Source organism: Meles meles, chromosome 9 (assembly GCF_922984935.1).
Source record: "Meles meles chromosome 9, mMelMel3.1 paternal haplotype, whole genome shotgun sequence".
Lineage (NCBI taxonomy): Eukaryota > Metazoa > Chordata > Mammalia > Carnivora > Mustelidae > Meles > Meles meles.
The window spans coordinates 72,644,799-72,671,935 of record NC_060074.1 but is presented as its reverse complement, the minus strand read 5'-3'; the positions used below and the strand labels follow the sequence as shown (position 1 = coordinate 72,671,935).

General features: G+C 34.3%; 1 protein-coding gene across 1 annotated transcript in view; it reads right to left on the bottom strand.

The window, feature by feature from the left end:
• Window positions 1–230: 230 nt before the first annotated feature.
• MTX2 (metaxin 2) overlaps window positions 231–27,137 on the bottom strand; it is a 68,852-nt gene continuing 41,945 nt past the window's right edge. Inside the window, exons 4-10 of the mRNA XM_046019840.1 lie at window positions 16,921–16,993; window positions 13,500–13,576; window positions 11,876–11,968; window positions 11,329–11,367; window positions 10,822–10,947; window positions 9,483–9,559; window positions 231–685 (exon numbers count right to left, since the gene is read on the bottom strand). Coding sequence (XP_045875796.1) covers window positions 502–685; window positions 9,483–9,559; window positions 10,822–10,947; window positions 11,329–11,367; window positions 11,876–11,968; window positions 13,500–13,576; window positions 16,921–16,993 — 669 coding nt within the window. The 3' untranslated portion in view covers window positions 231–501. The remainder of the gene's footprint in view (window positions 686–9,482; window positions 9,560–10,821; window positions 10,948–11,328; window positions 11,368–11,875; window positions 11,969–13,499; window positions 13,577–16,920; window positions 16,994–27,137) is intronic.

Below are 27,137 nucleotides of genomic sequence, written 5' to 3'. Positions count from 1 at the left end.
CTCTTAAATGGTAATCTGTTCCAGGATTTAACTGCTTTGCAATTATTTACATTTTCTAAGTGCATACTTGTAAAGAACAATTTTCCCATGCCCAGGTTCACCATGTATCTATTAAAGTCATCTTAAAAGTATGGAACACAAATTATCTGCCTTAGAAAAGACAGTTTATTCCATGTATAAAAGTTCAGAGTGGCTTCAGAAAGATCAAACAGAAGTAAATATACCAGCCATATAGTTCTTTGAGCTTTATTTTTATATGCATACGTTTCAAGAAAACAAAAATTTCAAGATATCGAGTACAACATATCAAGTGAAATCATTCAGAATTATTTTAACAGTATAAAGTACATGTACAGGATGCATTACAGAATTTATTCTGAGGTTTCAAAAAGCAGTGTTTTTGGTTTTAAAATTCTGATACCATTACTTACTGTAACTTTCAAGTAACATAGTTCGAGTTAAGTTTTTTTTAAAAATAATGACTAAATTAAGACATTATCTCTAAGATGATCTGATAGATGAGCTGCCTTTACCACGATCTTCAAAATAGTGCTGTTCAATTCTTCTACAGAAGGCAAGGAGGTTGCTATAGTTTTTCACCTTCTCAGAAAGTTCATCATTGGTCAACTGTGTGGTAAGAATGGTATACAAATGGCCAAATACCAGTGCATCTAGTTCAGTAGGCCTAAAACAAAAGTAGAAATGAAAGTAACATGAATAGCATTTAACTTGTATGGCAGAATATACACTACTTTTTAAAACATTTTTATTCCTCTGTTTAAAAGAAAAAGTCACATAAATAAATCCACCTCAACTTGATAGAATTTATTTTGTTTTCAACTTGGAGTTTCTGTTGTAAGATACGGGGAAAACCCTTTTAAATGATAATTTGCTACTTGTGTGACTTGCTTTTTAAAGTGGTAATGCATTAAAGTAATATTGGTGTAACTGATCATATTTATTTTATTCATTAATTTATTCACTACATAAATACAGTAGGTCTCCAACGTGCCAGGAACTGTGCTTAGATGATAGAGATGTAAGAACGTGAAAGAAATCCTAAGACATGGACACAAAATATAAATTACAACACAATTTTTTAAGTGTTTTAATAGAAGCAAAACCAAAATGATATCAAACCAGAGGATTTCACTGCGGTGCTGGGACAAATGACACTTGACTACCCAAATAACGTATTAGCAACATGATTTAATTTTAACTTTACCACTTTTAAAATAATTTATTTATTTATTTATTTTTTTGAGATGGGGAAGAGGATGGGAAATGAAGAGGAGAGAATCTCAAGCAGACTCCCCTCTGAGCTCAGAGCCCAATGAGGAGTTCAATCTCAGGACCCATGAGATCATGACTGAGCCAAAAGCAGTCACATAACCGAGAGCCACCCAGGTGCCCCAATAATCTAGCTTTCTGAAGGAGAAGTAAAGACATCTTCAACAAAAATATTTCTAGGGTTTTTTTTCCTTTAATTATGTGTTAGTAACAAAAAATTGAAATTTATCTACCTCACTACTAATGGTCTATAGATGAGGCATCACTAAATTACATTATATTAAGATAATTGCCAATAATATTAAAATACTACTGAAGAAAGAAAATATCACTGTAATTATGAACTATTATTGCTATCAGTCCCATAGTGATAAAATTTTTTTTTTTTTTTTTTTTTAAAGATTTTAGTTATTTATTTGACGGGGAGAGAGATCACAAGCAGGCAGAGGCAGGCAGAGAGAGAGGAGGAAGCAGGCTCCCTGTGGAGCAGAGAGCCCGATGTGGGGCTCGATCCCAGGACCCTGAGATCATGACCTGAGCCGAAGGCAGCGGCTTAATCCACTGAGCCATCCAGGCGCCCCCCATAGTGATAAAATTTTTAAGAAAATATGTGTTAGCCTACCTAAACGTGAAAGTATGTTTCAGTAATCTAGTTTGGAAGGACAGTTTGGGGGTCCCTCAAATCTAAGTTTGAATCCTAACTGCCACTTACTACCTATGTGGTCTTAATCACTAATAATGAAAGACCTCATCCTGTTGCATGGCTTTAAATACGTCTTTATGCCACTAATTGCCCAATAATTTATCTCCAATCCCAGTCCCTCTCCTAAAGTCCAGAATCATACATTTGAATGTCTACATAACATCTCTACTTGAGGGGTGCCTGGGTGGCTCAGTCAGTTGAGTGGCTGCCTTCGGCTCAGGTCATGATCCCAGGGTCGTGGGATCCAGTCCCGCATCTGGCTCCCTGCTCGATGGGGAGTTTGCTTTTCCCTCTCTCTCTGCCTGCCGCTCTGCCTACTTATGCCCTCTCCCTCTCTCAAATAAAGAAATAAAATCTTAAAAAAACAAAAACAAAAACAAACAAAAAACACATCTCTACTTGAATGTTGATTAAACATCTCAAACTTGCTCATCCCATATTCCCAAAATAAAAGGCACCATTATCCACTCAGCTATTTCAGCCAAAAATCTCAGGGTTTTTTCCGCAGGTACTCTTGAGTCTTCTCTTTCTCTTATCCTCTCAATTACATTAGCAAGTGTTGAGAGACAGGACTGCCAAATAAGTCCTGATTACTATCATTTATCATCAACTCCCAGCCATGGTCATCTCTCACCTAGACCACTACAACAGCCTCCTAACATGCCTTCCTGCTTCTCTTTATTGTCCACATAGTAGCCAGAGTGATTTTTTTTAAATGTCACCAGACCATGCCACTCCAAGCATAAACTATTCTAATGAATAACCATTCCACTCAACACTAATATGCCAAACTCCTTTCCTGAAGCATAGAAAGCCTAGATGACCTCGTCCCTGTTTCTCTCTTCAGTCTCATCTCCCACCACTGTCAACACACAACCAATATTGGTCTTGCCTCCTCCATTTGAGCCTAACAAACTCAAGCCAATCTTAGGGCCTTGACCCAATTATTCCTGCTGCCTGGAAGACTTTTCCCTTGACTCCACATTGCTGGCTCCTTCTTGTTTTTCAGAACAAGGCTTAAATGTCACATCAGAACACCCAAACTAAAGTGGACATAGAGTCACTTATTACCATGTGATCCTATCTGATTTCTCCATGCAGCACTTAATACTATCTAATATTTGTTAATTGTCTGTCTCCCTCTACCAGGATCTTCTCTACTTGTTTCCTGCTGTGTCCCTAATACTTGGAACAATGCCTGAGACAAAGCAGGGTTCTTAATAAGTATGTTCTGAATGAATCAATAAAAAGGTGATGCATTTCTCATACCACACTGTAACTGTGTCCACTTAACTGTTTCCCATCATTAAACTCTAAGCTCTTTAGAGGTGACACTGCATACATCTTTTATATCCCCACTTCTTAGAAAAGGATGAAAGGAACTGAATCAGTATTTGCTCAATGCAAACAGAGAAAGCATCCTGCCTGTGGTATGTAGAATATTTAATTTTTCAATAGTAGTTATTAACATTCTTTCAAAACCTTCCCTTTTTTTTTAATTTTTTTTTAAGGATTTTATTTATTTGACAGAGAGAAATTACAAGTAGGCAGAGAGGCAGGCAGAGAGAGAGAGGAGGAAGCAGGCTCCTTGCCGAGCAGAGAGCCCGATGCGGAACTCAATCCCAGGACCCTGAGATCATGACCCGAACCGAAGGCAGAGGCCCAACCCACTGAGCCACCCAGGCGCCCAAAACCTTCCCTTTTTTGACACATTCATGAAGAATTATTAATCAAAGTCAGATGTGCAGTCAATGGTCATTTTAAGAGGGTAGCCAACAGGATAGTTAAAAAAAAATCACAAGTGTCCTTGGACTAAATAGCACCATGAATAGTATCATTACAAATGAAGGATCAATAACAAATGGATTCTGAGAAGAACCAGAGATGTAGAAGGTGGATAAATGTAGAGGCACTTCGTGAGAAGTGACAGAAACACTAACTCTTCCATGTCCCCAAGTATATTCCTTAAAAGGTGTAGCTTTATCTCACCAATTTAGAATTTTTTTTTCCCTAATTTTTGTGTAGGGTTAACTACTCTTTGCTTCTTGAATTAGATCATTAAAAAAGTGAATTTGGGGTGCCTAGGTGGCCCAGTGGGTTAAAGCCTCTGCCTTCAGCTCAGGTCATGATCCCAGGGTCCTGGGATCGAGCCCCACATCAGGCTCTCTGTTCAGCAGGGAGCCTGCTTCTCCTCCCACCACCCTCTCTGCCTGCCTCTCTGCCTACTTGTGATCTCTGTCTGTCAAATAAATAAATAAAAATCTTTTAAAAAAAGTGAATTCATTTCCTGATGCAACTTTCAGTAATATAGATGGGCATCCTATATCATTAAATGAAGGATCTGAAGGAGTTCAAGTGTAAGTGTATATTCAAACTATAGTAGTCTAAAAGTAACCCTGAAGCAGTCAAAATGTTACTTGCTGCAAACATACATCCATGTAACTCCAAAGATGCTGAATTATATGGGTAATGAGCATAAAGCCATGGCTCTCATGTTACATAAAGACAACAACTGGGTGGCAAGTTACTTTAGAACACCGAACAGGAAGTATAACACAATATACTAAATCAAATGACACACACATACACAACTTCTAATGCATATTTTTTGTAATCCTTACAAATTTCAGCAATTACTTATATTTATACATATATATATAAAACATATAAATAACCCATTCCTATAATTCTTTCTTTTTAAAAAGTACACTTCTGGTAGTGGTTCCACAACTGCACACCATTACTAAAACTCAGAGCTATAAACATAAAATGGTGTCAATATTAGCATGTATAAATATAATAAACCTGATTTTTTTTTTAAAAAAGCAATAAACTCCGAAAAATACTTGCAATTCATGTGAGACAAGAACAAAAAAACACACACTTTGCCCAATATTTGTACTGAATTGTTTAATCAAGCCAAGATCTTGATTAACATCCAGTTTTTAATTACTTTCCTATACCACATAAAGAGAGAACTAACATTTCCATTCTTATGCTTACTAAGTAGTGGGTTGAAATTTTAATACTGATAGCAACTCTCCTCCTAAGACTTTTAAGATCTTTCATATATATATTACATCTATCTTTATAGACCTTTTATTAGAAAAATACTCCAGGATCATAAATATATTTTTAAGAACCTAAGAAATGTGTTGTCTTATCCTACATTATCATTCTTTCCACATTTTCAATGTCTATCACTATTCTTTTTTTCCCTAGTTTTATTGAGAAATAATTGACAAGTATCACTGTGTAAGTTTAAGGTATACAGCACAGTTGGGTGTGATTTACATGTGTTATGAAATGATTATACCAAAAGATCCAGCTAATATCCATCAGCTATCTACTGTTCTTTCATTTGAATATCAAAATAAAAATACTATAAAATGTAAATGTTTTCCTAATCTTTCCCATTTAAAATTTTTCTATACTCAACTTTTTAGCTTTATTATGATTGTCTATTTCTTTCTTTCTGATACTTTTTATAGTCAATCTAGTTTCAAAAACATTAATATTGTCTCTGTTCAGTAATTTTTCCTTTCCTTACCACTATTAACTTGCCATGTCTTTATGGTCTCACTTATTTGTGGAGCATAACAAATAACATGGAGGACATGGGGAGATGGAGAGGAGAGGGAGTTGAGGGAACCTGGAAGGGGAGATGAACCATGAGAGACTATGGACTCTGAAAAACAACCAGAGGGTTTTGAAGGGACGGGGGTGGGGGGGAAGGTTGAGGAACCAGGTGGTGGGTAATAGGGAGGGCACATACTGCATGGAGCACTGGGTGTGATGCCAAAACAATGAACACTGTTATGCTGTAAATAAACAAATAAACAAACAAACAAACAAAAACTTGCCATGTCTTCATACTACTAGGAGTAATTTACATAGTCCCTCTTTATATACCAATCATTGATCTTAGGACTGTCATTCAAGTTTGTAAATCAAGTCCTTTGCCATCAGTCTCTTTTATCTTTTTGTGTTTGAAATTTTGAGCAATTTCAATTTGAGCAACAAATTACTCAATTTTCTCAAGTGGTGATTCTTTTTTTAAAGATTTATTTATTCATTTATTTGACAGACAGAGATCATAAGTAGGCAGAGAGGCAGGCAGAAAGAAAGGGAAGCAGGCTCCCCGCTGAGCAGAGAGCCCGGTGCAGGGCTCGATCCCAGGACTCTGGGATCATGACCTGAGCCGAAGGCAGAGGCTTTAACCACTGAGCCACCCAGGTGCCCCTCAAGTGGTAATTTTTAAAATTATTAAAGTATTTTAAAATTTAAATTTTAAAATTATTAAAGTATAATTGAGGGGAACCTGGGTGGCTCAATGGGTTAAGCCTCTGCCTTCAGCTTAGGTCGTGATCTCAGGGTCCTGGGACTGAGCCCCGCATCAGCTCTGCTCAGTAGGGAGCCTGCTTCCCCCTCTCTCTCTGCCTGCCTTTCTGCCTATTTGTGATCTGTCAAATAAGTAAATAAAACCTTTAAAAAAAAAAGTATAATTGATACACAATGCTAGATTAGCTTCAGATGTACAACATACTGATTCAACCACTCTATACAATTACTCAATGCTCACCACAATAACCAGAGTCACCATGCAACATTATTACAGTATTACTGACTATATTCCCTATACTCTACTTTTTCCCATGACATGTACCATAGTGTTTTGATTACTATAGATTAGTAGTATATTTTAAAATCTGGGGTTATTATATTTTCAGCTGTGTTATTTCTCAAGATTGCTTCGGCTATTTGAGGTTTTTTGTGATTCCAAACATACTTTGGATATATTTGTTCTAGTTCAGATTGCATTCAATCTGTAAATTACTTTGGGTAGTATGAACATTTTAACAATATTAATTCTTCAAATCCATGAGCATGTTATATCTTTTCATTTACGTCATATTAAATTTCTTTCATCAATGTCTTTTAGTTTTCATAGTACAGGTTTTTCACCTCTCTGGTTAAATTTATTCCTTGGTATTTTCATTCTTTTTGTTGCAACTGTAAATTCTTAATTTCTCTGTTAGTCTGTTGGTGTACAGAAATGCAACAGATTTCTATATATTAATTTTGTATCCTACAACTTTACTGAATTCATTTATGAGTTCTAATAGTTTCTGATGGGGTCTTTACGATTTTCTATATATATTATCATGTCATCTGCAAATAGTGACAGTTTTACTTCTTCCTTAACACCGGTGTTCGTATCTATCTTATTCTGATTTCTTTCATTTTTCTAATTTTTTCTTTCCACCATTTTTCTTCTTTGTCCTCTTTTCCCAATTCCTATTCTTGATGCAGGATCTCCCTCATTTACCCATTCCCCTTGAATCATCAAGTAAAACTACTGGGTTTCTTCCATGAGTCCTCTCAACATCTCCAGGAGGTTAGCTAGGAGAAAAATTTATTCTACTTTTAGAGGGTAAGGGACAGATACACAGGGAAATAAAGTAACTTGCCGAGGTCTGGTATATATATCTGAGCCAAGAAAACAATTCAGGGCCACTGATCTGGAATCCAATACTACATTATCTAGACTTAAGCCAGAGCTCTAGTCACTAAAGTACAGTATCTCACAAAGTAATGATTCCTGACAGATAAAAAAATGAGAAAAATTCTGTCACATTAAAGTAAAAATACAAACGACTTTCTCATAATTATGGTTTGCTACTAATTAGACAATGGGATAAAACTAAAATTAAAAAATGAAATCTATTTTTCAGTCATTAGAGGAAAATATTTATGTAAGTCTCATACAAGGTAAAATTATTTCAAAAACCTATATCTTAATACAGTTCTTTCATAGCAAATCTTTGGTTTTATGCTTGTTCTAAATGTTCAGTTTCTCATTATGAGCTTAAATATAACTGTCATCTTATAAGAAAAAAAATCTGTTTTGATATTTCCACTAAATCACATGCTGAATGATACCTGGTTATGAGTGAAGTCTTTGACACTGAGTTTAAATGAGAAAAATAAGTCAGATATATTCTTCTGGCCTCCCATGAAGATAGCATACATAACAAAACTAACTCCTAACACACAATGATGTACTTCATAGGATAAAACACACCTCTTCTAGGCTTTTCAAGCCCTAAGAATTCCTGTATCACCAAGAAAAAGGAATGACTTGGCACTAATATGTAGATACATTTCTTTTGTGTTAGAGAATAAACAATTAGACTCTGCATAGCAGACATCACCAGAACTAGGAACATAGCTGGAGAAGCTTTACCTACCAGGATTTCATGGTTTGAATTCTATGACCTTTGTGCTTCAGTGATCAAGACCCCAAATTTCAGTTATATGTAGTATACATTGATAAAATAAATGTTTCAAGCTATCGTCATTGTCATTTTTGGTACTAATATTAATATCTCTACCAAAAGATGTATGATATGGTTACAGAAGGTGAATGCCTATAAAGATGAAATAATAGCAAATAAACCTTTTAAAAAAATATTAATCTAAAAAGGAAAATTTTTACTACAGAGCCAAGAAAAGGCTAGAATTTCTAAGTAAAACATTAAGATTAAAATGTTAATTTAGGGTGCCTGGGTGGCTCAGTGGGTTAAAAAGCCTCTGCCTTCAGCTCAGGTCATAATCACAAGATCCTGGGATCAAGTCCTGTATCAGGTTCTCTACTCAGCGGGAAGTCTGTTTCCCCCCTCTCTCTCTGCCTGCCTCTCTGCCTACTTGTGATCTCTGTCTGCCAAATAAATAAACAAAAATCTTAAAAAAAAATGTTAATTTAAACCCATCTTAAACTGGATCACAGGATGATATATTAAATAATATATTAAATATTAATAATAATATATTAAAACTGTAACTTTTTTTTTAAAAAGGGAAATTCCTTCTTTGCCTATAATTAGATATTCTTTTCCAGATTACAAAATAATTGTCTTAATGAATTATTCAACTTAGATATATGTACATATACATTTAATCCATATCCTTCGTACTAATTTCTGTGCTTTATAAAAGTTTTCATTAACTTTTAAAAGATAAGTTCATAACAGTGTCCATCTAACAAAATTGATAACTGTTTAGTTTTATTCACTTTTTTGGTCCCCAGGGGTATCATCCTGTCTAAGCAAGTATGGTTAGACTTCATGTTTTAACAGCATTTTCCAAGTGTGGAATTTTGTTAAGATAATGTAGTTCCATACACAGCACCATAGACATAGATAGTAGTACCTCTATCACATCATAAAATAATGACTGGTTTACACATCTGCCCTTAAGAACTTTTAATGGCGAGGACTGCATTTCAGAAATTTTAGTATCCCAGAGCCTAGAGCTGTGCCTGATAACCAAGAAGTACTAAGTAAATGTTTAATGAGGGCAAAAATGAAAAAGAAAACAAAATCTTATCAAAAATATTTCTTGATAAAATAATTCCTCTATGGCAAAATAAGTTTATAACCTAACAATATAGAAAAGAAACTAAATCAAAAAAGACAAAGTTTCTTACTGCTTATTGAAGAAATATGGTTGTGTTCCCAGTCTTTGAGAAAGCGCCTGACAGCACTGGTCTACATCTTCTAAGACCTAACATAGGCAATAGACCCAAAGGAAAATATTTAAATTAGCAAAACAATGTCTAAAACTTAATTTGTATCACAGCTTATAACAAAAATGTAAATTTAGGTAACCTTTATCATATATTTAGAATCAGATTATAGAACACATATAGAACATAAGTAATACTTTCTATATAAGAAATAAGAAACTTTGAGAGAAAACTTCCTTTAAACACAAGCACATTTAAGTTCCGTATAAGGGTTACTATTAAGAAAGTTTCTACCTCACAACTCTACCCCCTACAAAAAAATATTTTCCTGAATCCACAGCTTCAAATGACTTTACATATTTTAAAAAAGCTGCTTCATAACGATGACACTGCTGCTGACCCACCATGAGTGAAAGCATTTGAGCTGTTTTCCCACTAGTGGAGATGGATTTTATTTACTCGATCCCTATTCATTTCCCCAATCCCCAGTGTGGTCAGTGGCACACAGAAGTAAACTGGCTGGCTAGGACTCCAAGTAGCCTTGGAAAAGAAACATTATTAATCATTGAATTAGTTCAATCTCATGACCTTGAAAAGCTATATATTTTTTTAATTTTGCTATTTCAATAAATTTAAAACAAACAGATATATTAAGAGCTGTATTTAACAGGGTTTTTTAAAGCCCTGATGCTGCAGATCTATATTTATTGACATAGATGCCCACAATATATTGGTGAATAGAAAAAAATTAGATTACAGAGTGGCAGGTATAATAAGATCCCATTTAAGGAAAATGTTATTCAGAGACATCTAGAAGAATGTTTTCCAAAAAGTTAGCAGTGGCAATTTCTAGATGATAGGATCTCAAGCAATTTCTATTTCCTTTTTGAACTTTTCTGTATTAGATAGTTTGTTTTATAATAAGCATGTATGATTTTTATAAAACAAATAAAACCCACTTCATGTCAGAAAAAAATAAGAGTAAATGTTTTCCTAATTTTTTTATTGTGCTGAGATTTTTAAAGACTAAATATAACATGCATTTAATATAAATATAATATAAATTATAAATACATATAAATTATATATAAAATATATAAATTATATATTAAAATTATATATAAATATATAATATATAATTTTATATAATATAAAATATATTATATATAATATATAATTGTATACAAAATTATTTTTTAAATTACATATAAAATATATAAATTATAAATATAAAACATGAATTTCTTAATGCATTAAAGTTGAGGCAACCCCTACTTCAATCTGAATTATCTGGATTCACCTGGTCCAGAGTCTTGTTACCCCATCCAATAGCTTTCATCTTACGTTTGACTTCCCACTGTTTCTGATAAGCCAAAATATGATTCAGAGGCCAAGGGTAAGGAGAGCCGTATCTGGCATGAGTGATCTAGAGCAAAAAGATTTTGTGACAAACATGATCCTAAAAACAAAGCCTGTTTTTACAAACAGAATTCTTAGGAAAATATATGTTCAGAACACAAATACAGCACTCTGAAAAAAATACATAGCTTGCAATCTAAAAAATTAAAATTTCAAACCATTCCCTTTAAAAATATATAAACTTTTATGTACTTTGCAACCAGTTACATCAAACAATGACACATAGCTTCCCTAAAATGTATGTGCAAGCAAAATTAAAGTAAGTGAAAAACTATATCACTAATGGTATAAACCACAATGTTTCATTTATGAGCAGGGACTTACGATTCTGAGCAAAAGTGTTTTCTCATTAAATTTTAATTAAGATAAATGCTGCAGAACCACTCACCTCCCCAACTGTAGCTTCATCACACCACTGAAGATACAACTAGGAACAAAAGAACAGTCACTAAAACTTTAGAATACCAAAAAGAAAATGGATAAAGAAAATTATTTCTTGCCATAGTGATTTTTTATAAGCCAACTTCATAAAAGTCACATATATGAGAGTTTTCCCTCCTCTGGCTAATATTGCTATACAGAATTATTAAATTTAATTAATGATAATACTTAATAAAAGCATTTCCTATTCATAAAGTAGTAAATCTCTAAATACCATTAAACTATTTTAGAGATATTATTAAGTAAACCTCCCAAGGCCAAAAGTGAAATAATGAGTGGACAAGAATCACTCCTTTTTACAAACAGAAAAACTAGACCTGAAAATGTCAGACAACTTGTTCGAACATAATAACCAAATAATTTCAGTAACCATCCTAGCCCTAGAATTGCTTGACTATATTCCTATTTCTCAATAACTCTGAAATAACCCATAAGAAAGATGATCGTCTGTAAGAGGAAAGTTTCTTTTCAAGGCCTGTTATCTTCTATTATACCTCTGCAGTCAACAGCATATTGTTGACTAATTCCATGTAGGCTTTCATTTCTGCTTTTTGGACTTCATCCAGCCCATCACTAAGAGAATGGCCCTAAAGGGAATTTAAAAAAAATTTAAAAGAGCATCATATTAAATAGACGAAAACTTTCAGTTATCTTACTACTGAGTGAATATAAATGTTTTTACTACATCAATGTTTTTACTATAAATGTCTAATAAACTTCTGAAATATCTCTAAAATTATACATGAAAAAAGTTAATAATCTATCACTACAAAATATTAATAAGCAGTATTTATATGCCACTATAAAAATGTATCTTTCAATGGACAAAATTATATTATCATTTCACAAAAGAAGAAAACAGAATGGTCAGTAAACCTTATTTTTTTTAAGAGACTAACCTTATTAGTAATAAAACAAATGCCAAAAGATTGACATGTGTTGCTTATAAAGTGGTCAAAGGTGGAAAGAAAATGTTAGTAAATATATATGGAAATAGACACTGATTTTAAAAATTCTAATATAATAATTAGTAGATCCATAGAATGGTATAACCCTTTAGTTCAATCCAGCCATCTGTGGTAAGATTTTTAAAAATGAGTATCTTTTAATAATTTCAGCATCACTCTTAGGAATTTATCCAAAGGAGATAATCTGACAAGTGTACAAAGGTGTCTGTAGAAGAATATTTATCTTGACACATAATAAGAGTCAAACACTGACAACAATTTATATGTCCATCAATAAAGGCTTAAGTAAATAAATTATAATACATCCATATAATAATATACTATACAACAACTTAAAAGGATAATATATTTCTATGGTCATTAACATGGAAGAATTTCCAAACATATTTATGATTTTAAAAAGCAGGTTACAAAATAACACATAATAGCATGATCTACATTTTTCTGCATATGCAAAGAGAAAAGTCCAGAAGGATGTTCCCCAAAATGTTAATGGGGGTTGTCCTTTATAACTATTAAAACCTAAACTGGGGGCGCCTGGGTGGCTCAGTGGGTTAAGCCGCTGCCTTCAGCTCAGGTCATGATCTCAGGGTCCTGGGATCGAGTCCCGCGTCAGGCTCTCTGCTCAGCGGGGAGCCTGCTTCCCTCTCTCTCTCTATGCCTGCCTCTCTGCCTGCTTGTGATCTCTCTCTGTCAAATAAATAAATAAAATCTTAAAAAAAAAAAAACCTAAACTGAACTCAAATGTATATATTAATACGTTCAACTTTTAAATATATCCTTGTATCTCTCTTCTCAAAGGTTAACCTGACATTTTACAACAACCTAAATTTTCATTTATGACCAAAACTCTCATTAACTGCAAGTCAGAAAATTATCTACCATTTTGTAAAGATCAAATTACATCTTTTGCCATTGATTTACATTATGGAGGAAAAAACTTATACTTTAGAAATATTTCCCTACTAGTTTATATTGGCATTTTTTTAAAAACTAGGTTAAAATCAATATAAATATAAAGACACACTAAAGAATGATGAATGACTTATTTAAGACTAACCGTGATCTAAAATAAATAAATAAATAAATAAATTTTTAAAATTTAAATTTTTTAGCTGTGATCAAATATATTTAATATCTTTTTTATTACCTTGGCTTTAACGAATTGGACTATTGGACCAAGTTCTGATACTACTTGATTTCCTACATGAATAAAAGGTACTTTACCTGTTGAGGGGAAAAAAATGTATGAAGACACTTTCAGTAAATTAATACAAAAACAGAATGTGTTTTATTAATATACTGATTTTGTAACCCTATAACTTTTGAAAATTTTAATTAAATGTGTACATTAAATTCCATAAACTTAAATGATTACTAATTTTAAAAGAAAAAGGAGATTCATTTCTAGAGTTCTCACTTGTATATAACAACTGATCACAATATTAGCTTTTCAGAACTAACACTAACAAATTGTTATATAATATAGCAGTAAATATTAATTATGGAAATTAGATGAATCAAGGCAGAACACTGGTTCACGACCATTGACAGATTTGAAAGAAATGTAATTGGACTTTCTCTTCAGAGTACAATGAATCAATCTATATTTTAAACTACATTTAAGAAGATGACTTCTTTTTACATACACTTTTAAATCTCAGATACCCATTAAGTTCAATATTTTAAGCACATAATGGTACAATAATAAATGTCTTCGACTCAAAAAAAATTAGGAATTAAAAGAATTAGCAATCTTTGAAGATACGCTAGTTTATGAATTATAACACAAAGTATGTTCCCAGACACATTTGGGGGGGGGGAAATAAGAAGCATGCTTATAAACTGGCTTCTCTAAATAAATGTCACATTTAAAAAGTGGGATTTCATTTTTAGAAAGACCAATAGTTGATGAAATTATCAGAGATGATAACAAAATAAGTCTCCAAATAGCAATAAAGTTCACCCCTAAAACTAGAGGATGAAGCTTGCTATCAGACCTAGGTCAAATAGAGTTCACACTAACAGTAGGCTGATTCGTGGTCCTTTTGAACAGATTCACTCTTCTCTGCCCCACTCAGACCAAGGGTAATGGATGAGGCCTACAGTACCAACAAGGCTTCATCTAAATCCCTAGGATAACACGCGTTACGAAAGGCAAGCAGGCCTTCAGGGAAACAACAACTCAACTATACATTTAGAAGACATTTCCATGTTACCAATATAAAAACACTGAATTCCACATTCCTTTCTTCTACTGCTTTATAAATCTTGCAGAAAAGAAAAGAACTTATCTGGGTATTAGGCCATAATGTTTTTTAACTTGAGATAAAATCTTTGTACGTACTCTAATGCTAGAAATAGTACAGTCCTCCGAGATAAAATGATCTGAGAATGAAAACTATGCATGGATAAATGCCTAGACTGACGGCTATTTTTAGGTTATAATATTTTGAAAGGAAAATGTATTTCTCATTTTCAATATCCAGTCTGGCATTCTTGGAAGAAGGAGTTTGTATTTTCTCTTTTTAAAAATACTTTCAGTACTGTAGATCCTGAAGCAGGAAAGCAGTGTGGGTAGTCAAATGAGTACTCATGTATTCCTAAATATAAAGAAATATATAAACATCAAGGCAACAAATTAGAAGTGAATAACGTTTTTGTCACTCGCCTGACTTAAAGTGGAGCCAATGTTATATCCTTATTATTGCAGGTATCAAGAAAAGCACTGTGAGATATTTATTCTCTGGTACCAATTGGAGATAATTTAAAAAAACAAACAGAGGGCCCTATTTCTTATTTTAGGCAGAATAATCATTTTTTAGGACTTAAAGGAAGCAAGAAGAAAGCAAAGAAGTCTGTGATTCAGAAAATATTGAAATAAAAAGAGCCCAAATACCATCTAGTCCAACCACCACATATTACAGATGAAGTCACTGAAGCTCAAAAAAGAAAAGTGAAATTTCCCAAGGAAATTGTCAATATGTGACAAGGTCACAAAAGGATTAGAGTAAAAATTTTCTAACTCTTAGCTAAGAGTGACTTGATTTCTGATTATTCCACGATGTTCTCTGCTTTAAAAATCTACTACAATAAGATCAAGCAAACAAATAAAACATTCCCCTGATCCCCCCAATCATATGATGAAAGAGAGTTATGATAAAATTTAAATGCCTTAACAGAAAGTGCCACTTTCATCTACCTACAGGAGACTCCTATGAATGTATGTCTGCATGTGTGTGTTTATGTTCTGTAGCCTCTATAATAGTTATTTGCCTTTCACAGAGTCTATAAAAAGATATCTACCTGTGTGGTACTTAGTATATTTGTTTTAGGAAACAGGTGGATTAACTCTAGGGCTTCTCCTCATTTGCCAAAGATACCAACTTTAGTATTAGATTATCAACTTTTTTACATGTAGCTACACTCTTTTTGTATGACTACATAAAGGATAAAGATAGAACCCAATATGATTCATCTCACCAGAATTCAGAAAGTTTATAAAATCTACATTCAAAATTAACAGAAAATTAGTCAACTAATGGCCTGCAACAATCTAAAATATGTCTATGTTTACAAGTCTAGAAATTCTTTTATGGAGATGTTTTAGAATGTACATTCATACATCTATAAGTATAGATGTATGAATGTAGACTTTTCAGTGTGTATGGAGGCTGTCCTCACAGCTTTTGACAATTACTACCACCTTTAAGAAACTAAGATGAAAAGAAAAAAAAATGTTTTATACAAATCATTTCTAAGTTATTTTCAGAGTGAGATAAAATGTCTCCCTAAAAAGCAAGGTAACACATTTATACCAATCATTTATACTCAATGGATTTACCCATTAAAGGTGTGATTCTGTGTTATTATTGGACCAGCAGAACCATAATTATAATCCATACCAATTCTAGTTAACATTTATTTATCAGCTTTGTGGCACTATATTTTGATGTTTAAAATTATCTGAACTATATTTATTTAAAACTTTACCTTAATCTACAATATATGACACACAGAAAGGGCAATACTGATTATGAAAAATAGGAAAAAGGCTAAAAGCTTAATAGATATCTTAAAACCTGTTGAAATAAAAATTAAACAAAAAGAAGTCATTACAAACCAAAAGCATTCAGAGATGAACTTAAGGTCTTTGACAAGTAAATTTAATTATTCCACAATCTCTCTTCTTCCCTCTATTATAGGAGAACATAGTTTAGAGAAGTGTGGATAATAACGAATGGATTCATTATAATCAAAATTGGTTTTCTGAAGTGGAAACGGTCCTATGTAAATAAAACTGGGGATATCTGAGATTATGTATTTTCTTACTATTTACTACTTAAAACAATTTCTGTAACTTTCCAGTAACCAACTAACACCACAGAGTTGAAACGATAGCCATGTCCACCCAAAGACTATCAAGTTTACAACTGCTACTTTACAAAACCATGGGAAAATTATTCCAAGGGTAAACAACAAAAATGGGACTTCTAAAATAGTAGGTACAAACTGGACCAGCACTACAATTTTATCAATGCAGAATATTAACAGAATTTTTAAAAACTTACCAGATGGAGACATATATTCTGCATTTGCCCTACAAACCACTTTGACAGGCAGATTACACATTTGCAAAAAGGCCTGCAAATCAAGAGAAGTATAGTTAGCCTAGTGAAAGTATATATAAATTGAACACAACTTTTTATTTATTTATTCCTAAATTTAAATAAAATCTCATACAATAACATTTTATTAGAAAAGAATGAAACGATTTAAAGTGAAAGATCTGTATTACAAACAAAACAAAACGTCATTTCAGTACCAAAAAAAAAAAAAATCAATAATTTAGACACCAGTAAATGCTTGACACTTAATGCATTTATACACTCTTAAGAAAAAAAAATGTAAATTATCTACACTTATTTTACCACATTAGTTTGTGTAAGCCAGCAATCAATACTAAATATTGATTTAATTTTCTTTAAGGATGACTAAAGTTCAAATTTTATAAAGTATTCCTCAATTCCACTATTCTTTACAGGATCTTTACTTTCTCAAAGAAAAACTCTCAAAATGTTATTTCTGCTACTTCCAAGTTCTCTCCTATAATACTCAGGATTCTAATGTAGTTTTTATGCCCACTAATTCATTTTTTAAACACATTAAGTTGTTGATTTGTACTATGTTATAGTAAAAAAATCTTATAAGCAACTTAAATGTCTAACAATAAGGAAGTCATTTATGGTGAATCCAAATTATGGACTGTTATGCAATCCCTTTTTTTTTTTTTTTAAAGATTTTTTATTTATTTATTTGACAGAGAGAGAGATCACAAGTAGGCAGAGAGGCAGGCAGAGAGAGAGGAGGAAGCAGGCTCCCTGCGGAGCAGAGAGCCCGATGTAGGGCTCAATCACAGGACCCTGAGATCATGACCTGAGCCTAAGGCAGCGGCTTAATCCACTGAGCCACCCAGGCGCCCCTATGCAATCCCTTTTAAAAACCATGAATTATATCTTCACACATGGCTATCTGAAATAAGCTTACAACTGGATGTGACCAATGTCTAAATTCCGGCCAAAGGGCCTTAAAGTTCTGGGCCACTGCTAGAAGTTTCTTTAAGGAAGCGATATGGCCTCTCCTCTTTTTTCCCTTTCTGCTCACCAGAATATGAAAAAGGATGACTATAGCCACAGCAGTCAGACTGAACTATGAAATAGAAGCTGAGAGTTGAAGATGGCAGAGCAACAAGAGTGAAGAAGCCTAGTTCCTCGAGAATCATCGGAGTCATTGAACCTGATTACCTGTGCGAATAAGAAGAAATAACTTCTAGGGACACCTGGGTGGCTCAGCCAGTTAAGTGCCTGTCTTCAGCTCAGGTCATGATCCCAGGGGCCTGGGATCGAGTCCCACGTTGGGCTCCCTGCTCAGCCGGGAGCCTGCTTCTCCCTCTGCCCACTGCTCTACCTACTGGTGTGCGCGCGCGCTCTCTCTCTCTCTGGCAAATAAATAAATAATTTAGAAAAATAACTTCTATCTTTTCAAGTCTCTGGTATTTGGGGTTTTCTAGAACTCATAACCAAACCGAATTCTAACTAATTCACCAAAAACTACTGCTTCTAGCTTTAAAGACCACCTCAACCAAGAGTTGATTCTTCTCTGTGTAAGTGTACGCTGTCTTCTAAATACTATAACCTGTGCTCCCAAATTATAACAATGACAGTGAACTACTTGACTGATCCACAAGTATAGACTAGGATCAAAATCACGTGGAAGGCTTATGAAAACACAGATTGCTAGGAATGAAAGAATTAGAGACAAGAAGTATCAGCAGCTCTTTCAAAAAAAGGAAGAAGGGATTAGAAGGGTCTTGCTTCTACGATGTATATATCTGTACCTGGTGATGAAGAAAGGCTGAACTTGTTAAAACATAAACAGAAAAGAAAAAAACACACCAGAAACACTGAAATGACAAAAAAGAGGGAGGGTAACAGGCATACAAGATCCATGAGAAGGTACAAAGGGATTTTAAGAGCACAGGTATAGGTATCTGGTCTTTTGTTAGAAAACAGGACACCTTTCCCACTCTAACACAAGGGGTGGTTGGATCAGTAATGACTGCAAGCTGATAAGCAAGAAGGACAAGAAAATGAAAGAATATTCACATTCTATGAAATTGGAGAAGAAATCACATTCTGAGAATGAAGGAATAAAAGTAGACTGAGGCCTTCAGAGAAGAACAAAAAGAATCTGAAAGAACTACTTAATATTATCTTCTAAAATGTCTGATAATATTCCCTTGTTAGTCAACAATTATACTACTATAAGAATATTAAATATTGTATATTTTGCTAAGCTAAATGTACAGTGGTAACTGTACTAACCACTATTCCAAAAAGCTGTATTTCACTAAAAAATATTAAGCAAAATGGTAATGTTCTGCAATCAAAGCCTTGTTTCCAGTCCTGTGAATTTTTCACTTTAATAAAATACAATTGATTGCATTTGACCAATTTAGCAACACTAAACTCACCACAGACCTCAATTAATGGCATAATTCTAGTTAGCCAAAGATTAATTTTACATTTACTACAATCCCAGATTCAAAAGAAATTTATGTATTAACCTGCAGTTAGTTCACAAAGAAGTAGGATATCACAAACACAATATTTTCATTCAAACATTAAAAATGCAAAACAGAACACTATTATGACTGTCTTTGAGGATATAAAAAATGTTAAATCCAAACCAGGCTCTGAGTCAAACAGTACTTCTTTCTTTTGTAGGATGGAAGAAAATTCCTGAGAGGTACCAAAATAATAATTTCAACTTTCACTTTCCATCTCTTATCAGCCCCCAAATAAAACAGCATGATACACCAACCTAAAACACATTTTATTTTCAGTTCTGAAATTGCAGTCTTCATATTTTTATTCTTATGTAAATCCAAAGAAAAAATGTAGTTCTAATTATAATAAGCAAATTTAGGATAACTCTGCTAACTCCTTTTCTTCGGCTGGATACTTTATTCCAAACTAATTCAAGTGATCAAAAATATACAATAATTTGTGCCAAAAACTTAGCACATACTATCAGAATCTAGAACTGTGCTGTCCAATACGGTAGCTACCAGTCACCTGTGGTTATTTAACTTAAACTTAAATAAATTAAAATTGAATAAAATTTTTAATTCAGTTTCCCAGTCACATTAGCCATATTTCAAGTGCTCTATAGCCCCATGTGGCTAATGGTTACTGTGTTTATTGGACAATACAAGTAACAACATTTACATCATTGCAGGAAGTTCTATTAGACAACATGGATCTACAGCCATGATAATCAGTGCATAAAAGACATCTTAGCAAGACAGGCTGACATCATCTGAAAGTGACCAGGCTAAATATTATAAAAATAATCTGCACAATATTAGATAGAGTGTCCACAAACTCTGCAAGAGATCCATCAACTTTTGATGACAGTGACGCATTAAGCACCATAATATTTTCAATTTTACAAAGAACAAATATAGGGTTTACTTGGCTGAGCAACTCCAACTGCTAAAATGGTCAGATAAATTTATTAACCTGTGAAAACTAAAAATTTAAGAACGAATAAATTAAAACTAGAGTCAATAAATACATTTATTCTTTGAAAGGTAAGGAATTTTTTAAACTTAGATACATACACATAGAACATAGTACCCAGTACCCTTAAATTTAATAAGCGTGATGTAGTTTCAACATATTGAATAAATTAATGAAATGCATAAAATAATTAATTAAATTTCATTAATAAATTAATGAAATGCATAAAAAACTCATTGAAGGGATGTTGACACATTTTTTTATTTCCTTAAAAAAAAAAAAAGAGTAATACCAGATCATGGATAACCAGTTAAACACGAAGAACTGAAGTTACACATTTACCTCTGCAATCTTTCAAAAATTCTACTAAAATAAGGGCACCTGGGTGGCTCAGTCAGTTGAGCATCTGACTCTTAATTTCGGCCTAAGTCATGGTCTTGAGGTCATGAGATACAGCCCCACATCAGGCTCTGCACTCCTCGGGGAGTCTGTTTGAGATTCTCTCTCTCCCTCTGCCCCTTTCCCCCACCACACACACAATTCTCTCATGTGCTCTCTCTCTCTCAAATATACAAATAAATCTTAAAAAAAAAAAAAAACACAACCTCTACTAAAATAACAGTGAAGAAATAGAAAACTAATAAACCCAGAATGACACAAAGAAGGGCAAGAGGTGACCAAAGCAGACTAGAGATGTCTGCCCATTTCTGTCGAATGGAGAACAGACTTAGCAGGGCAGAGGAAGCTGAAACCTATGAGTATGCAGAGAAAAAAAATCAATGCGTCCACATCACAGAAACTAGGAGATTCCAAAACTGGAGGCACCAAGTACCACAGAAGGTGGAGATGAGGTAAAGGGCTAAAAATAAGAGGAGTGGCTAAAAGTTTGTATAAGCATCACACAACTAGCCTGCCCCCAACCTGGCAGGAGACAAAGAAGGTTCATTTTCTGAAAAAACAGAACCAGAGAGACTCCCGACCAAGTCTCAAGCATAGCAGAGGGCACTGGGTGGGTGTGGTGGGGCTGTCACACTGAAAAGGGTTAAGGGAGAGTGCACACATTGAAGAGACCCACAGCACCCTTCTCCCCCTTGGCTCCCACACACTGGCAACCAAATTAAGTCCCTCCAAGACACCAGAGGTAACTGTGGAAAAGTCCTACAAATGCTGACAGTTTAGGCCGGGGTGGAGGAGCCAACAAAAAGAGCAGCTCACTATGCAATCAGTCCACAGTGAAGCCGGCATGTCAAAAAGTTCCCTCATCTCCCCATCAGCTTTTTAGCCCCTCACTCGTAAATATAAATTGTTAGTACAGACCAACAGATAGTTGAGGAAAGCCTCGAACATAAAACTTAGAGCCAAAATAAGGCAAAAAAAGGGAACTGACAGGAAAGAAAAATTGCAGAGAAAAGACAACTTCAAAGAAAAATTATAATGGTTAATATTTACTGAGCACTTACGATCCTGTGCCAGGTACTTGCATAAGAGCTTTGCCCAAGAGGTAGGTACAACAGATATGCCTATTTTAATATGGGAATACACAAACATATGAGGAGTTTAAGGAATCTGATCACAGCATATAGGAAGGCAGAAACGAAAGGAGGGAGGAAAGAAGGGAGAGAAAGGAAAGAAAAGAAACAGGAAAAAGAAAAATAAAAAGTGAAGCATACACAGGACTGAGCAAATACATGACATTCATGTCTCAAAAGCAACTCTGAAAGCTCAATGGTAATATAAGGCCTTCAAAATGCTAAGAAAAAAATCTTGCCAACCTAAAATTCTATATGAGGCCAAGGTTATTAATCAAATATGAAGAAAGAATAAAAACAGTATCATATAAGCAAGGTCTTTAAATTTTTATTTCCCATGTACCCTTTCTCAGAAAGCTAATGAAGAATGTGCTGCACAAAATAAAAATAAACCAAGGGAGGGAAGGGAGTGGGAAAGAATAGGGATCCAGAGAATAAGGGATCCAACGTAAAAAAAAAGCAAAAAGAATTCCCTGGATGATGGTAAATAGCAGTCATAAGAAAACAGCTCTGAGGCCAGCAGAGGAAGGAACTGCTCCAATTAGAGTAGAAGGAACAGAAGCTTCAAAGGCAGTATTTCTGAGAAAAAAGAAAAAAAAGTATCTGATGCATTTGACCATTGTGAGGGAGAGCATTATAGTTCAATCAAAGTTTATGAAAGAAACTACCCAAATGAATTAAATAAAACAATTACTAACCTGAGGGGGGGGAAAGCACACAGAAAGATTATGTGCATAGTACACCGAGCTACTCAACTGAGATCAATATTTACATTCTAATTATAATGTAAATACTAAATATTAGTATTAATCTAACAAAAAAAGTGAGAACACAGTTGTGAAGATGGGGAAGGAGAGAAAGGTGAGTTGTAAGAGGAGAATTTCATAGTGGAATACAATGGATACTTTAAAATTTTTAAATGTAATAGTAACACAAGCACCTTAAAAATACAGAGGTAAATACCTGGAAAAATAATACAGCTAAAATAATTGAAAATTGGTTGTCTCTGGGTATCCAGATTTGGGGATGGGGTCAGGGTGGGTCAGTAGACTGTGTGTGTCTGTGTGTGTGTGTGTGTGTGTGTGTGTGTGTGTGTGTGTGTGTGTGTGACGAGCCTCTCATATATTACAGGTGGGAGTATAAATTAATCCAACCATCTTGACACTGTTTGGTAATTACTACTAAGCATATGCCCACCCAACAACCAATAATTCCATGCCCAGAACTATACTCCCCAAAAAGGCATATAGTAATTAACATATATGTACAACAATACTCATAGAGTTTGATCCATAATAATCAAATACTGGGAACAACTCAAATGTCTATTAGTAAGGTAGCAAATTTGATTCTAAAATTCCTAACCCCAAGCTAAAAAGGATATATAGGGGCACCTGGGTGGCTCAGTGGGGTAAAGCCTCTGCCTTCAGCTCAAGTCACAATCCTGGGGTCCTGGGATTGAGTCCCGCATCGGGCTCTCTCCTCAGCAAGAAGCCTGCTTCCCTCTCTCTCTGCCTGCCTCTCTGCCTACTTGTGATCTCTGTCTGTCAAATAAATAAATAAAATCTTTAAAAAAATAAAATAAAAATAAAAAGAATATATAATGTCACCAACTATTATTAGGAGAAAGGAAAAAAGTAACTACAAAAGGATTATAAATTTTTCTTGACTCTGAATGCTTTAGAAAGAGCATTCATTGAGAACTTTTAAATCAGAGAAATTCTAGAAACAATCCCAAAAGATGACACCTATGATACTACATGAAGATTCTAAATTCTATTTGTTCAGTAATTACTTCTGAATCATATCTTCTGGGAACCATGGCTCAGAATTTTTTTGTAAAAAATGATTTTGAAAAATAAATTTTATTTGTACATAAATAAAACGAAAGCCAAAAGTATAAAGAACAAGAACAATCTGTCACCAGTCTACTCAACCCTTACAAATACTTTAAATCCTAGATTCAAAAGTTGTTATTGTAAATAATGCCACTGCTTTGATTAGATAATAAAACTAGCAGTTTAAATGTCGGGAAAACCCTTTCAAATGTTGTAGATAATAGGATATCAGGAATACAGACAGGGATCCTATTATAACAATCTTTCAGTAACATGGTGGCAAGCTTCTGATGCTTCTTGCTTCTCCTTTCAGATACCTCTGTCTTCTAAAACTAGCATTTACTATTTTAATACACAGTTATGTGCCAGATAATGATGATCAGCTCAATAAATGAACAAACATGAAAATCTGAAAATATATCAAATCAGAAAACGAAGACTAAAGATGTCTAATTTTCCTATGTGAATTTTCTTAATGAAGCAACAAAACTTCTGATAATAAAAACATTTTTTTAAAAACTGCTTAGTCAAATTTCAAAACACAAAACTAATACTCAACCAGTGCTTGGAGTATAAATCAATGCAGTCTAACCCCATGTTAGTTTGGCAACAGCTACAAAAATCCTAAATATACATATCCTTTGTCCCTACAATTGTACTGCTAGAAACAGATGAACATCTTCACATAATATTTTATAAGATATATGTAACAATATTCATGCCTAAGCCCTATTATAGTTATAATATTTACACTTCCAATAATAATAACAGTAGCCTAATACCCATGAATAAGAGACTGATTGTATAAACTGCGGTGACTCCATCAATAGAATATTTGTAGTCTTCAAAAAAGAATGGGGTCACTCCTCAACTGAACTTCTCATACTGAACTCCAAAAGACATTTCTCATCTGGAATCTTCTGTAAGGGCTACTGATTGACATGAGACAACATATGCCAAATGCAGAACTGCTTTTTGTATTTTCTTCCAAAGCCCTGGAGCAAAACATTAAAACAAACTCAGTAAATCCTGCAAAAGGCTAATTTATTTGGCCCAATGCATAGCTTCTTGTGAACTAACTGGATGGGAAGACACAATTCTGATGATGTAGAAGAATGGATGGAAAGCATTTATGCATTCATCCACATACTTGATACAGTAAGCAGCTACTATGTATTACAACTGTTCTAGGCACTGAGAACAGAGCAGTGAACATGAAGTCTAGGCCTTTATGGAGTTTACATTCCAATGGAGAAAGAAGACAAGCAAATAAAATAGAAAATATATATAGTGATTCCTGCTATGATCCCTTCGTACAAAGCAGTACAAAGGTCTTGCTGTTATATGCAGAGTGGTCAGATAAGGGCTCACCAGTAAGGAAACATTTGAGCATAAACCTTAAGAAAGTTAGGGAGCAAGCCATGTATCTTATCTAAGAGAAGAGCAGTCTAAGTTCAACAGAGCTGATGCAGTCTTATGCATCAACTGGTGTGTCTGAGGAATAAGACCAGTCTGACAATGCAGATTAAGGAAGTGAGTGGTTAAGTGATGACATCAAAGATAACCAGGAGATCATGTAGGACTTACAGATAATTTTAAGGATTCTGACCTTTACTTTGAGTGAGACGAACAATCTTAGGAAGGTGCTGGGCTGAAGACTGCAAGAATCTGACATTTTAAAGGATTACAAGCAACTATATAGAGATTAGACTGTAGAGTAGAAGAAGAGAAGCAGGAGCACTAGTTAGAATTCTGCAACAATCCAGGCAAGATAATGGTGGCCTGGATCAAGACAAGAGTGCTAAAGGGAACAAGAAGTCAGATTCTGGCTGTATTTTTAAGCTAGGGCCAAAAGGTTTTGCTGACAACTGGATGCGAATACAGGAAAAAGAGAGGACTCCAAAGATGGCTCAAAGCTTCTGACATAAACAACCAGAATGATGGAACTGCCATTTACCAAAATAGGAAAAACTGTGGGATGAGCAGGTTTTGGTGGTCTCTTCCCAAAAGACTTGGGAGTCTTTAATAGGGACTTCTCTAATATCACTTAGCAGCAACTCTGCTCTCTTTTCAAAGACCTGGTCACTAAGGCACCGTTGTATGTTTTGAAACCATGTAAGCAACTCTACTCAAATGTTGAGAAGCCCAACCTTAAAGGCCATCTCCATTTCTTTTGTGGAAGAGTTGACAAAAGTACCTACAAATTAGTGTAATCTTTGGCAATATTCTCCTGCAAGTATGGCAATATTGAGATGTTAAGAAAAGGAGAGAGGTAGGAGAGCCTGAGTGGCTCAGTCATTACGCGTCTGCCTTCAGCTCATGATCCTGGAGTCCTGGGATACAGCCCTTTATCAGGCTCCCTGCTCAGTGAGGAACCTGCTTCTCCCTCTCCCATTTCCCCTGCTTGTGTTCCCGATCTCACTGTATCTCTGTCAAATAAATAAATAATATCTTAAAAAAAAGAAGGGGGAGAGCCATAATTATTATGCAGAATAAAAACACAACCAAGAAGAGTTATCTTCTTTGATCTCTTCTGTCCCCTCCATCTATAGCGCACCAAGTTTAAAAACTGAAAAGTCCATATCCAAAACATAAAAGAACTGACATAAGTTAACACCAAAAAAACACCCAAATAATCTGGTTAAAAAGTGAGCAGAAGGGGAACTTGAGTGGCTCACTCAGTTAAGTGTCTGACTCAATTTTGTCTCAGGTCATGATCTCAGGGTTGTGAGAGGGAGACCCATGTTGGGCTCTGCACTCTGCAGGGAGTCTGCTTGGGGTTCCCTCTATCTCCCTTTCCCTCTGCCTCTCCCCCCACTTGTGCACACACCTGCTCTAAAATAAATAAATTAATAAACCTTAAAAAAAAAGTGAGCACAGGACTTGAATAGATATTCTTCCAAAGACATCATAAAAATGGCCAACAGACACATGAAGTCATCAGGGAAATGTATATCAAAACCACAGTGAGATTTATCACCTTACACCTGTCAGAATGGCTAGTATCAAAAAGACAAGAAATTAAAAAGTGTTGGTGAGGATATGGAGAAAAGGGAACTCTCATGTACTGCTGGTATGAATGAAAATGGTGCAAACATTACGGACAACAGCATCATGGAGGTTCCTCAAAAAACTAAAAATAGAAATACCATATGATCCTGTAATTCCATTACTGGACATTTATCTAAAGAAAACAAAAACACTGATTCAGAAAGATATCTGTACACCTATTTCACTGCTACATTATTTATAATAGCAAAGATATGAAGGCAACCCAAGTATCCACTTATATATGAATGGATAAAGAAGATGTAGTGTGTACACACAAACACAAAGA